The sequence below is a fragment of the Kogia breviceps genome, chromosome 5 (genome assembly GCF_026419965.1).
Source record: "Kogia breviceps isolate mKogBre1 chromosome 5, mKogBre1 haplotype 1, whole genome shotgun sequence".
Lineage (NCBI taxonomy): Eukaryota > Metazoa > Chordata > Mammalia > Artiodactyla > Physeteridae > Kogia > Kogia breviceps.
In genome coordinates, this window is record NC_081314.1 from 88,626,113 (window position 1) to 88,639,617 (window position 13,505).

The window sequence follows — 13,505 nt, forward strand, 5'->3', positions numbered from 1 at the left end:
TAAGATTCAAACAATTTGCCAATTCTGAGGTGTCATCTTCACAAAACCAACAGAAATCCCTAACAGTGTCTGTCCCCAGACCAGAGTCATGGAAAAGTCTGTTTGGCGGACACCACCCTCCATAAATCTTCATGGCCACCCACTTGGATTGGTAATTGTCTACTATGAAGATGTCTTCTTCTCTGAGTTTCAAAGGGGATGAGACTACTAAGATCATTCTCAATAGTGAGAACCTATTCTTGTGGAACTTAGAGCCTACCAGTGAAGAGCCTCAGAGATTGTGGATGCTTTGTTGGTTACACCCAGGAAAGGGCCAGCACCTTGTTTGTGACCAGTGCTAGCAAGTCCTCACAGAATGCAGCAGGGAAGAGGTGACCAAAAATATGCACATAGGACCAAGATTATTTGGGGCAAGAAGTATAAACTACCATTCTCTTCAGCCCTTCTTCCCTCTCCAATGCCATGATTATCAATTACGTTTGAATCTTAAGTAGCTGGTGTTAGTAGAACATAGTGATACCACAGAGCTTTGGTGTGGAGGGGAAAATAGGGCATAGGATTTTTTTTTCAAAGACCAACGAGAAAAATTCCTCATGTCATTCAAAGAAATTCTAAGTAATGACCTAAAATTTCAAAATTTTGCAAGTCAAAATATTTGATGCTGTTTTGATGGAAAAAATATGATAATCCAACTTCACTGTGAGAATACTTCAGCTTTACCCAAGACTCACTTTATAGAAAGAGGAGCTAATGCATAAAGAATTATGGAGAAGGAACCCAAATTTAATTCTAAGACACACGGGTCAAAGAAAATATCAACATATCCCCTCTTCCAATCTGCTCCAGCCTGGAAATTATAGGCTGTCATCTCCAGTGGATTCATTCATGCAGAGAAAGCTGTACTGGTGGAAAACGGAAAGCAGGTGGCGCCAAAGTCAGTCTTTTTCCCTTTAAACATGGCTCCCAGGACACAGGGGGGCTTCAGTCTGGGCATCTAGATACTGAGACATTTAGGAGATTATTTTTCTCCTTTGCTTAACAATTGTTTTGTATATCGTTTATATTTTTGTTTTATTTTTAGTCACTCAGTCAATCCTTAGTAATTCTAAGAAGAATTCAAACTTAAACTCATCTAGCCCTTCTTCTTTTCTTGTATGGCTGAACTATGTACAGGAATAAAATTATAAATGACCTGGATACCATAGTGGCTGGAAGAAATGCCCAGTGATCACTGAGGGTATGGTTAATGATTATTTTGAATAAATCTGGTCCCAAATCCTGGAAAAGAGCTCAAAATATTCAGGAGAAGCAATAGAAATAAATGTTGGCCACATTGAATCACAAAGTGTCTCCAAGCACACGCTCTCTAAAGCAGGTGCTGAAAAATCACCTTGTTCTTTCATTGAGATTTTACTGAAAGACAAATCAGTTGGTTTAGCATCCTGCATCAGATTTGTAGGGTAAAGACTTGCCCCCAAATTCTCAGATCCCGAAATTTCAGGATGTTTTATCAATCTTACCCTTAATCACAAATTCCCTTTGATAAGTATTGTCATGGCAACGTGTGGTCGGGCTTCGACCCTGATACAGAGTCTCACCTATCATCCTGTCCTGGGGCTGAGAACCTTGACCTGGTGTGTTGACTCAAGATTCCCAATCCTGCGGCAGCTAAATTTCGCACCTTCAGGTCAAACATTAAAAGCCTTGACCCAGTTCACAAACCAATGCCTTTGATTCAGGTATTTCATGCCTTTCTGTAATCCAGACTTCTAGAGTTAATAACAATAATGATAATGCTACCGCTTATTGAATGTTTACTAGATAAACACATATACATATATAGGATATGGCTAAATGCCAAGATATGATTTTTGTCTCTTATATGAAAAACGTAGCAATTTTTGAATTGTGGTTCTATTTGCGCATCTATTCTTAAGACTAATTTATGTTTGCAGACTCTTGCTTTCATTATATCTGTCAGTATATAAAAGCACTTGCTGAGTGTGGCCATCTGGCATGGGAAATAAGATTTATTATTTGCATTTCCACAAATAAGCAGAAATTTCATAACTATGAACTAAAACATAATTAATGATTTTGCTGATTATTCTTCCCTGAAATAGCCATTAACTGAAGTAGTCTCCTATGCAGTCATATACATGTCTGTAATTGCACACACATTTGTGTTGATTCCACAACTATCACCCATTTACCCTTGTACTTTTTCAAGCCTATTTATATTTTATCAAAACCAATTATGAAAAGAGGAAGTCATATAAGCACATCAAATAGCTATATGAGAGCACTTAATAAATAGTAATTGATAGAGATGAACATATCTTTAACAGATCCACAAAATACATTTCAAATATGTAATAATAATTTTATTAGAGATAAAATTAAAGATTATTAGCACAGTTGTACTGGGATTCCCTATGTATAACGTAGAATAGCATGTGAAAGTAACAGTGAATTCTCAATTATGTGTATTAAAAGACCTATAACATGTGTGTATATCATGTGTATATATGAGTATGTATATAACAAATATACTTCTCTTGGTATCTGCATATATATGTGTGTACATACATTAGCAAGAACGTTATATATGAAATGTTTATCTAGGTTCATATATGCATATATCATATTTTTCAGTGATGGCATTTTTGTTTTTTCAAATATTTACTACCCTTCAAATAAAATAGTAACATGAGACTTTTCAGACTCCCCCAGGTACCACTCAACTCCAAGATGTCTGAAAGATAATCTAGCCTGTTCCAGCACTAAAAATGAGATTAAGAAAATAGGCAGAATTGAGTCTTTCTGAAAACTTTCTGTTTTCATACTATCCCTAGGGCAAAACAAAAATCATTCTTGCTTAACCCTGTATGGCTTCAATTTGTGTGTAGACTTTGTTTTGGAAATATCACTGACATACTAATCCAAACAAATGTGCCACAGAGCTCATGACATCTAAAGTCTAAAGAGGAATTAAAATGATAGGGAAACACATTGCCATCAGACCAGAAGCCCTGGGGAGATACCATTAAAGGAGCTGAAAGGTCCCAAAAGGCCAGAAATAATGGGGTGGCGGGGAGGTGAATTAGGAAGAACATTGAAATAAGACTCAAAACACTAGGGCCTGGTCAACAATTACTAATCAGGTGCTTTGTGCAGGATGTAAAATCTTCCTGAACCTTAATTCCTCATGAAAAACATGAACCTGAAGGTAGCTACAGTGCCTTTTATTAATATGATCCTACAGCCATTCAGAAAAATTAAATTGATTGAATATTTACATTGTTTATTCTGTGTTTCCATAGCTCAACATATAATAACACTCATTTTATCCTGTAACTATGCTGTTCAAACTTTGTATATATTCATATTTTTATATTAGGAGATATTTTTAATATTCTCAAGAAGGCATTCTAGTAAAAAAATCTTCTAATGAAAATCATTTTTTCAAAGATAATGGATGCCTTCCTGTTGTTTTGTTTGTTCTGGGCTACTGTTTTAAACAAACCCAGATTTTATTTGCAGAATGTTTGACAAGAGACTCACCAGCACCCCTTCACTGTGTAACCTCACTGTGCAGTGGTGACAGGCAAAGTCTCTGGAGCCAGCCACCTGGGGGATCCCCAGCTCCTCTGCTTACTAGCTGTGTAAACATGTGCGATGGATTTAACCTCTCTGTGCCTCCCTTACCTCACTGTAAAACAGGGTTCACAAGAGTACCTGCCTCATAACATGCTTGTGTGCTTGTATTTGTAAAGCATTTATAACAGTACTCGTAGGAAGTGCTACATAATTGTTCCTTGGTTGTATTTGGTTGTTGTTGTTCCTATTATTACTTACATAAAACATAGATAAGAAAACATTTTTGAGTTCAACATTTTCCGTGTTATTTTACATCTGATCTGGTATGTTTGTAGACAATTTTGGAAATGTTTACATACCAGAGAATGCTTCCATTGCATTTGCAAACCATCATAGGTTTAAACACACACACGCACACACACACATACACACACACTCATTCACACGTATTGATCTCCATATGTGCCCTCAAAACTTCCAAGGGACACATAATTACAGTGACACCAATTTCTATTTTGAATGTCATTGTCTAAGCATACATACAGTCTTTTTTAAAATTTATTTTAATTTTTTTAACATCTTTATTGGAGTATAATTGCTTTACAATGGTGTGTTAGTTGCTGCTGTATAACAAAGTGAATCAGCTATACATATACATATATCCCCATATCACCTCCCTCTTGCGTCTCCCTCCCACCCTCCCTATCCCACCCCTCTAGGTGGACATAAAGCACCCAGCTGATCTCCCTGTGCTATGCGTCTGCTTCCCACTAGCTATCTATTTTACATTTGGTAGTATATATAAGTCCATGCCACTCTCTCACTTCATCCCAGCTTACCCTTCCCCCTCCCCATGTCCTCAAGTCCATTCTCTACATCTGTGTCTTTATTCCTGTTCTGCCCCTAGGTTCTTCAGAACCTTTTTTTTTTTTTAGATCCCATATATATGTGTTAGCATATGGTATTTGTTTTTCTCTTTCTGACTTACTTCACTCTGTATGACAGACTCTAGGTCCATCCACCTCACTACAAACAAATCAATTTCATTTCTTTTTATGGCTGAGTAATATTCCATTGTCTATATATGCCACATCTTCTTTAACTGTTCCTCTGTCGATGGACACTTAGGTTGCTTCCATGTCTTGGCTATTGTAAATAGAGCTGCAATGAACATTGTAGTATATGTATCTTTTTGAATTATGGTTTTCTCAGGGTATATGCCTAGTAGTGGGATTGCTGGGTCATATGGTAGTTCTATTTTTAGTTTTTTAAGGAACCTTCATACTGTTCTCCATAGTGGCTGTATCAATTTACATTCCCACCCACAGTGCAAGAGAGTTCCCTTTTCTCCACACCCTCTCCAGCATTTATTGTTTGTAGATTTTTTGATGATGGCCATTCTGACCACTGTGAGATGATATCTCATTGTCGTTTTGATTTGAATTTCTCTAATGATTAATGATGTTGAGCATTCTTTCGTGTGTTTGTTGGCAATCTGTATATCTTCTTTGGAGAAATGTCTGTTTAAGTCTTCTGCCCACTTTTGGATTGGGTTGTTTGTTTTTTTGATATTGAGCTGCATAAGCTGCTTGTATAATTTCGAGACTAATCCTTTGCCAGTTGCTTTGTTTGCAAATATTTTCTCTCATTCTGAGAGTTATCTTTTTGTCGTGTTCATCGTTTCCTTTGCTGTGCAAAAGCTTTTAAGTTTCATTAGGTTCCATTTGTTTATTTTTATTTCCATTTCTCTAGGAGGTGGGCCAAAAAGGATGTTGCTGTGATTTATGTCATAGAGTGTTCTGCCTGTGTTTTCCTCTAAGAGTTTTATAGTGTCTGGCTTTACATTTAGGTCTTTAATCCATTTTGAGTTTATTTTTGTGTATGGTGTTAGGGAGTTTTCTAATTTCATTCTTTTACATGTAGCTGTCCAGTTTTCCAAGTACCACTTATTGAAGAGGATATCTTTTCTCCATTGTATATTCTTGCCTCCTTTATCAAAGATAAGGTGACCATATGTGCATGGGTTTACCTCTGGTAAGCATACAGTCTTAAATTCAAAAGTCTTTGGTGTGAAAAATACTAATACTTTTCTCTTGTAATGAATCTAAATGAATGGAACTATATAAAAGGAGAAAATGCAACAGGCAAAGCATAGGAGACAAGCTCTTCGGACCTACATTTACTTCGTTTACCTCAATTCTGTTTCTGTCAGCACACAAATCCCTTCCCCACTTTCCTCTCCATTCCTACACCCACATCCTCCAAATCGTGTCCACATTGGGAAAACTCAGGTGGCACTGGGAAACCCACAGACAGCCCCTCCAGGATGAATTCTGGGCAAGTTCAAGCCTTAGTTCTGCTTCTGGTTTGTGGACCTGCCTTGTTAGGCTTTTTTGTTTGTGTTGTTATTGTCTTTAGTTTTTCTTTTTAAAGTGTCAAATGAAGACTTTGAACCAGATGATCCCCTGCTGCTGCTTAAGATTCCACAATGAGTTGACTTATTTTCTGCCTTGCAGCTAAGGTGCCACCCAGCCATAAAGGTTACTTTGAAACAATTCCCCTCCCCATTAACAAATAAATAATTACTACTTCCCCCCCACCCCAGAGAAAGGAGAGGGTCACAGATTGGTTCCACGTTTATTGATGGAGATGCTGTGATGAATCAGCTGGGGGATCCTGTGTCTGGCTACTGAAGGACCCTCACCAATGCTTGGAATCTTAATGAGTGCTGGCATCGCAGTGTTGTGCAGAGCAGGGCGTGCAGGATGAAGTCGGGCAAAGAGGAGATCACTCCTCCATCACACAAGATACCCCTTAAAATACTTATAGCTCAAAGAGAAGGATTTAGAAAAGATCGTGAACCCTTCTTGGGCTGCATATAAGTGCCCTGACTTTGAGATGCTGGTACATGGCCCAGTCTTACCTCTGACACAGTCAGCTGTGAGCTGTGACATAGAGTGGGCCAGATGTAACTATTCTCTCTTCTCTCTCTCTTTTGCACTGCAGGACCTGGGTCGGTGAGAGGAATAAATGGATCCATCAGTCTGGCCGTACCACTGTGGCTGCTGGCAGCATCTCTGCTCTGCCTTCTCAGCAAATGTTAACAGAATAAAAGTTTAAAAATAATAATCAAAAAACACAAAAATGTGTCACACAGGATACAGAGCGAGAGAGAGAGAGAGAGCGAGATGGGGGGAGACTGTTTATTTCACAACTTTGTGTGTTTATAAATGAAAGGGAAAATAAGTAAACGAAGAAGAAGATACAACGTTTAAAACAATTTTAAAGTCCATCAATAAAAATTGACGTACAATTCAGGGTGGGAAAAGTTCTACGAAGAAATGTGTATATCTAAGCAAATGTATACTGTGTAAAGACTCCATCATGGTAAAGAGATCCAATGTTGTAAAAATAAGACAAGTGAAGAAGTACCAGATGGATATTAACCCTCCACCACCACACACACACACACACACACACACACACACACACACACACACACTTTATCCTTCCTTCATCTTTTTTCATTTGTGGGGAAAGAAAAAATACGGTCTTGCAGGTCTTGCCTTTGGTGTTTATACTTCCATCATCATTTTATTCTGATTTTTATTTGAGCTGACTCATAGCCATTCAGACTATCAATGCAGTCCTGCCCTGAGCCTTACCTGGCTTTCCTGCCTCCACTCTCTCTCCAACTTTTAAGACCATCTCCTTTCCCTCCAGTGTGTTCTGTCTCCCCCACATCTGTCCGGGATATGCCCCCTTTATCCTCCCCCCACCACGTCCCTTCACTCCCCCCCTCCCGCCCCCCCAGCACTAGTCACGCCGCAGACGCTAGGAAGTGCCATTTAAATTCTCTCCACTGCGCGTGCGTGCTGTCTCTCGCTCTCAACGTGGGTGTACGTGTGTGTGAGCGTGTGCACCTCTCTCTAAAGCATGCCGAGGGAATGATCCATGTGTACATAGACTCATTGTGCTGTAGATACTCTCCCTCATCGTAATCTTGAGATGCGGCTGTGACAAGGGGCTGGGGCCGTGGTGGGAAGGAAGCCAGGGGCAGAGCCGCTCCCCCATCCACGGCTGTCACAGGACCTGTGTGTATCAGCCCAAGCTGGGCCCCGCCTCCGGGCAGAACCTCATCTTCCTCCCAGTGCAGTCGTCAGAACCCAGTCCAGAGTCACTCAGATTATCACTGTCAGTGAAAGTGCCTACTATTGATGGGGTGAGCAAACAGCAGAAAGAATCAGTGATGCAGATGAGGTGACCGAAGGTAGAAGGTTTACCGACTTCACTCTTGTTTCCCGCGTCTGAGGGATTCATGTATTTCCTGGCTTTTTGCGGACTTGGTCCTGCTCTGCCGCAGGAATGAGTAGCATGTGTGGAGCAAATTCCCAGAAGCAGGAAGGTCTCCAAGTGTTAAGTCCTAATGAAAGGATGAAGAGCCACGTGGAGATCCTAAGCAGCCCTGGTTTGCCCCCTCTCCAATCTTCAAATAACACTGCATTTGCCCCATGGATATCCCTGAGCAGAGATTTTCCCTATTTCAGATAAAATACAGTGAGAGTGAGGAAGGCAGGAGAAGTACAGATGCCCAGGTCCCTACTCATATGGTAGAAATACTATCACAGCCCCACTACAAAGCACTAGCCACAACAAAAAGGAACCCCCTCCTTGTGCTCCTTTGCAGCTCTCTGTCCTGGTGTTTTAGGCTAATACTTTATTGGGTGGCCCACATCATCTCCCTTCTAATCCACTGATGGTGTTTGCATCACCACTGTTCATAGCATTCCATCATTATCTTAGGGCTGGCCACTAGGAACGGCATTATATTCCATCTTTCCTACTCAGTCTTGGCTTCTAGTCTCCTGAAAAAGATACAGTGGGGGATATAGTGTTTAAGTTTACATCTACAAGAGTCATCTTGCCATTAACGCTGAAATGTGAGTTCTTCACCAGAAGAGCTGAGAAACTTGTAATCATGTAGGCAAAACTTACATACATACCACAAAGCTTGGCATCACCACCACACCAGAAGGATTTTCTTAGGAAAAGCCTTACAGAGAGATCTGGCTCTCTGTGTGTACATATCTTTGTCAGGACACCAACCATTGCTTTCCCTTAGATAGGAGGCATTGGAAATAGCTCAGTCAGTGAAAGGACAGAGGATTGTTACTGAGGTCATAATTGAATGTATTTCAGCAGAGCCAAATATGGTACCTCACCAAGTCTTAGAACCTGGAAAATAGCTGTTATGTGATGTAAAACAGGAAACTTCATAACCGTAAATCAGAAAAGGAAGGAAGGAAGAGAGGGAGGAAGAAACAGAAAGAAAGGGAGGGAGAAAGAAAAAGGAAAAAATAGGGAGGATGGAAGGAAAGAGGGCAGGAAGGAAGAAAGAAAAATAAATAAATAAATATGAAATTTATCTTAATAGATTTTATTAATTGAAGGCTCTTTACAATGAATCTCATCTTTGAAGGTAATGATCTCCTTGATGAGCAGTAATCTTACTCTCTTCTAAGGAATTCTGTTGTTTGTTTTAAAAGCTTAGCACCAGACTTCTTTTATGATTTTGCAGTTTAGACATGAAATAGAAGGACACATTGGGCTTGGTGGTGGGTAAAAGTATTTGTGGCAGATCCTGATATAGGACGGACATTCTTATCCAAGATGATAGCTACTAAAATATAGAGAAAGCGAGCCATATTCCTATGCAGCATCAATTTATTGACAATCAGGGATTTCCCTAGCAGTTTAGTCTTCTTAGTACAGGAATAAAAGCTTATCATCCTTAATGATCAATATTTCCCATATATTGAAGAGTCAGCTGCATCCTTAAGTGGAAGCTGTAGTGGAGTGCATGCTAATTTAAAGATATATAAGAAGAGAAAAGTAATAGGAGTTAATTCTGATTAGTATCAATTTCAAGAACAGATCCCCGTGGCATGTCACAGAACTTAATCATACACCTAGATTTCTTATTGTCTCTACCTTATCCTAAGGACAAGGTCTTGGCTTTATGGAAGGAGATTATCCATTGAAAGGCATGTCTTTGCCATGTCAGCACCATTTGTTCCCTGCGTTTTATTATAATGGTCCGTATATCAAGCATAATTAAACATGTATTGAATATTGTGGTGTTTGCTTATATCTCTGGTAGGATCTGGGTATTTTGTCCTGTCTCCTGTTTCAGAGCAATCATTGACCCCAGAAACCTCATAGGTTTGAGGATGTTTTTAAACAATGTGAAAACTGGAAGAAAACATAGTTTGGAGAAAGTCAGGAAAAAGGTAGAAGCCAGAGAACTGACACCAAGAGAGTAAGTTTAAACATGGGAATTCTTGGAATTTAGTTCATCACAGTGCTATAAACCTCTTCAAGAATTTTGTCCATTGGTAATCAAAGCTTGAAACCCTACAATGAAAAGAACCAACTGGTTGGAAACAGTATACTGAAAGGAGTGAAATACATCAATTAAACGGAATGGCTAATATATTTAATGTCCTTTGTATGCAAAGTGAAACTCTACCATTCAGAAAAGAAAATCCTTAGACCTGATTTGCACTTAACTAAAGCGGAAAAGACCTTGACCAAGGGCAGTTCCTGAAGAATGAAAACTATCCTAGGTTTTACAACTGCAGAATTATATCCTCTGTGCAATTGTTCACCAGAACGTTTTGCCTTGTGGGAAGAACAGTCTTACTAGTTTTGAGACATAAAATCCCTTTTCTCTAAAAGAACTAAGGCTTAGGGAAAAGTCCTTTCATTTTCCTTTGGGAGGAACTGTCCCATTGACCTTTGCCTTCTCTTCCAAATCAGACAGACGTCACCCTCGCCCTGAGCATTTTTTTTTTTTACTACATCTTCAGACAATTGGGGCTATTCATAGAGACCTTGTAAAAGTACTCGTGATTTTCATGTTCTTGGAGGACAGAAACAAAACTCTGTTTCTCCTCCAAAAATGGACTTACCTCCTTTGCACACAAAAACTAAACTCCTCAGCATGAAACTGTTTCTCAGTTATTACCTACTAAGTTATTAGCTTCTTAACCGTTCCAGAATCATAGATTCCATCCCCACGTTAGTTGTGGTTTGACTGTTTCTGTTGGCTTGTGTCCCAGAATTTCCCATTTTGTTTTTTGCAGGTCTTGAATTATTTGTGGAAAAATAATATATATGTGTATGTATTTTTTTTAAATCTTATCTTTACAGATGCTATATTTACAATATTGTATGTATTATAAAACAAATCTAGAATAATGATTTAAACTTAAAAGGAAGAAAAGTACTGAATTTGGTTTTAAAAAAGAGCTATGCTTCATTTAGAAAGACATGGAGCCCCGTTTTTCTACTTTGTAATGATTTGTTTAAAAGGAATTTGCTTATGGACCATGTTCCATGGGAATAACCATGGCCTTATTTTTCTCTTCAACTTTAAAACCTTTCAGCCTGTATTTAGTCTTGGTTCCTAATAACTATCATGTTTTTATAGAAATATAAGTGCAATGCTATACCTGACCTAAAAAAAAACTATTAATATTTTGAAGACAAATATTAAACACACCACAAAAATTGTTAAATAAAAACCCTGAGTTAAGAAATGCAAATCCAATTTAGGAAGGCTCCTTTACTTAAGTGTTTAAAATACTTCTCCAAAGACTGCATTTGCTCCAGTGGTGTAAATTTTCCAGAACGGTTGGCATAATATCTGTAAACGTCTCACTAAAGGCAAAATGGAGTTTACATTTATGTGCATACAGTAGAAGAGAAGTAAACTATTCTCATTTGCAGCTATGTTGTTAAATGTGGCCAACTGATATTCAAGAAAGAATTTGTCTTCACCCAGCAACGCACATGACTTTCCTGGTGGCAAGCAAGCTGGTGTTACCGTTAGGGGGAGGTTTAGCATTTACACCAGCGTAAATGTTTATGGATATCATGGAAAACTTATTTTAAAATCTTGATTTCCCTTCAGCACATTTACATACCGTGTGCTGATTAATAAATTAGGTACCAATCATGTGTAAATCAATGTAAATCAGTAGTTTATGTACATAATATAAACTATGTAAACTTCATTTTTCATGCAGGGCACAAGTTCAGCTAAACCTATGAATCTGAAAGGAAAACAAAAATTAAATAAAAATAAACAAAAACCAAAGCATGTCACAGGTCAGAATGGGAAAAAGGATGACTAATTGCCCAAACATGAGGTTGTCTCAGCAAAAGGAAGCAGACCCACAGAACTGTTAAAGGTTCACATCCTGCTCGGGTCACAGGAGGCCACCTCTTTGTTCCTTCAGGACCTAAGTGGAGTTTCTCCCAACTGTTGCCACAGCTTTCTCACCTGACCCCAGAGCAAGGGAAATGGAGAGACAGGAAGGATGGACTTCTAAGGGCTCATGTGTCTGTTACATCAACTCTCAAGTGTCTTCTTGTTACCTCTCACTTACCACCTAAGAAGTCTCATTTCAACAGCTCCAAGGAAAGTAAGTTACCTATACCTTGATGAGCAAAATATTATTCAGTTATTTTCCATCCAACAAAGACATTGGGAGAGCTTCTTTGTTATCTCAATCCTAAGAAATTGAGGGGTGTTAAAAACTATGTTATATCCTTGAGAAATATCTTGCTGAATCGCCCTAGGAAAGAGCTACTCTTGCTTACCCTGGTAGATCTATTTTCTATATATCTATCCTGACTGTTGCAAATGAGGACAGAATCATTTTAATCGGGAGTATCTCTCTCAGGCACGTTCTCTTGAAGTCTTTTTGAAGTGTCTGTTGTGTTTAACAGAATGACATATACATGTCTTCTGCAATCTGCACAGCTGGTACATAAATAGTCGTTAAAGAGATCACTACAGGGGCCACACAAATTTTCTGCAAAGACTGTTATCGAAAGAAATTTAGGTCAAATTAATATTACGCTTAAAGTACACTCCTCTACCCAATATAAATGACAACTTTAAAAGGTGAGGTAGGTGGAAGGTGGATTGGGAGTCAGGAAAATTGGGTCCTAGCCCTGGGTCTGTACTACAAGCAAGCCATGTGACCTTAGGTAAATTAAACTTTCTGAGTCTTGGTTTTCTCATCTGGAAAGTGAGAAATTTGAATGACATCTCTGAAACTTCTGTCTTCTCTAAATTCTCTGATTCTGAATAAGAATTTAATCCTCCTGTAGTGCTGTGCCCACCTCATCATTCTAAGCAGCTATTTGTCGTCTCTGGTTTGATCACTTTGATCTAGTTTGATCTTCACTTCTCAGAACCATCATGCCAACATCTCCATCTCAAAAGCCAAAACTTTCTAGAATACAGGGTCCCTGGACTGGTTGTATAATTCTCTTCTGATCAAAACTTCTTAACAATGGAGAGAAGGGACACATTCAAATTATGCTGCTGGCATTGAGAGAGCTGGAGTTGTTTCCTTAGTTAAAATATTATAAAATCTAACCGTTGGACTATATTCTAATAATCTTTCATAGGGAGAAAATAGCCAGATTAGGTATTAAGCATGTTATAAGTGAGGAAGTTGTGCATGTGAAGGGAAACAGTTTTTCCTCATCCTGGGCCAAGTGCCTCATGATAGTAAATGGTTGTCCTTGAAAACTCTTTGCTTGTGCTGGTGGCCATAAGCATGTGGTCCCAGGCAGATTCAAAGGCTGTTCTATGAGAAACGGACAAGATAATGTATTTTGTTTTGGAAGGAACTTCTCATGGCATAAGTTTCCCTAAACTTGACTTATAGGCTATGTAGTCAAGTAAATGGATGGAGAGAAAACAAACCTCATTTTCAAAAAGTACAAGTCAGGACCATTTTAAAAAGACAAGTTGAAAGCAGGACAAAAATAAACACATTTTAGCAGGTTATAGGGCTGAATATAGTAAGAGTTGTGAAGGCCAA

The 13,505-nt window shown here is 38.7% G+C and overlaps 1 protein-coding gene across 1 annotated transcript in view; it reads left to right on the forward strand.

The window, feature by feature from the left end:
• LSAMP (limbic system associated membrane protein) overlaps nucleotides 1-9,756 on the forward strand; it is a 650,290-nt gene extending 640,534 nt beyond the window's left edge. The window contains exon 7 of the mRNA XM_059064609.2: nucleotides 6,607-9,756. Within this exon, the coding sequence (XP_058920592.1) occupies nucleotides 6,607-6,704 (98 nt within the window). The 3' untranslated portion in view covers nucleotides 6,705-9,756. The remainder of the gene's footprint in view (nucleotides 1-6,606) is intronic.
• The last annotated feature ends 3,749 nt before the right edge of the window (nucleotides 9,757-13,505 follow it).